The following is a 656-nucleotide window of genomic DNA, read 5'->3' as shown; positions in this document are numbered from 1 at the left end:
AAATCGCATCATATGACCCCTTTAAGAATGTCTTCCTAAAGAGCTAGACTATTTTTACAAACTAATTGTGTTGATGTGTTGTTCTGTCCTCTTGACCAACAGCAAGCGCCTCCAAGATGTGGTCTTTATTCTCCTCAGACAAGAATGAACAGCTGATCAGATCTACTCAGACGCTCCATCACTATGTGAACAGATACTTCACAATCACCAACACACTGTTGATCATAATCAATACTCACTTTGGAGAAAGCTACTCCAGTGTCTCTGCAGATGAGAGCAAAAGTATTAAGGACAACTGTGCCTTAGTTAGAGAAGCTATGAGCATGATTCTTGAAGTTTCTAGAAGAAAGGAAAAGCAAATCCTTAAGATCATTGAACCTGATATTTATGATAAGATTGCCTTCACTGGGGTGTCACTGAAAGACAAGGCTGCAGTGATCAGGGACTTTCATGCGGACAAATTGGGAGTCTTTGGGAATATCTGTCTTCCACTAGTCGCTATTCAGCTGGCGAAAAGTGAGTTAGAGAACGTGAAGCCTCCAACCGAGGAGCACGATCTGCCGATTCTGTCCTTAAAACTGGGAGATCTCGTGAAGAGCAGCAAAAGCATCGCTAAGCTTCTGTGTGAACAACGCCAGCAAACAGACCTCAGTGAA

The 656-nt window shown here is 42.7% G+C and overlaps 1 protein-coding gene across 1 annotated transcript in view; it reads left to right on the top strand.

The window, feature by feature from the left end:
* The window catches only part of LOC107558065 (uncharacterized), a 9863-nt gene that overhangs the window by 9123 nt on the left and 84 nt on the right, over positions 1-656 (top strand). The window contains exon 3 of the mRNA XM_016241677.1: positions 103-651. Coding sequence (XP_016097163.1) covers positions 103-651 — 549 coding nt within the window. The remainder of the gene's footprint in view (positions 1-102; positions 652-656) is intronic.

The sequence above is a fragment of the Sinocyclocheilus grahami genome, unplaced genomic scaffold, assembly GCF_001515645.1.
Source record: "Sinocyclocheilus grahami isolate Dianchi unplaced genomic scaffold, SAMN03320097.WGS_v1.1 scaffold631.1, whole genome shotgun sequence".
Lineage (NCBI taxonomy): Eukaryota > Metazoa > Chordata > Actinopteri > Cypriniformes > Cyprinidae > Sinocyclocheilus > Sinocyclocheilus grahami.
This window is presented reverse-complemented; position numbering and strand designations above follow the sequence as displayed.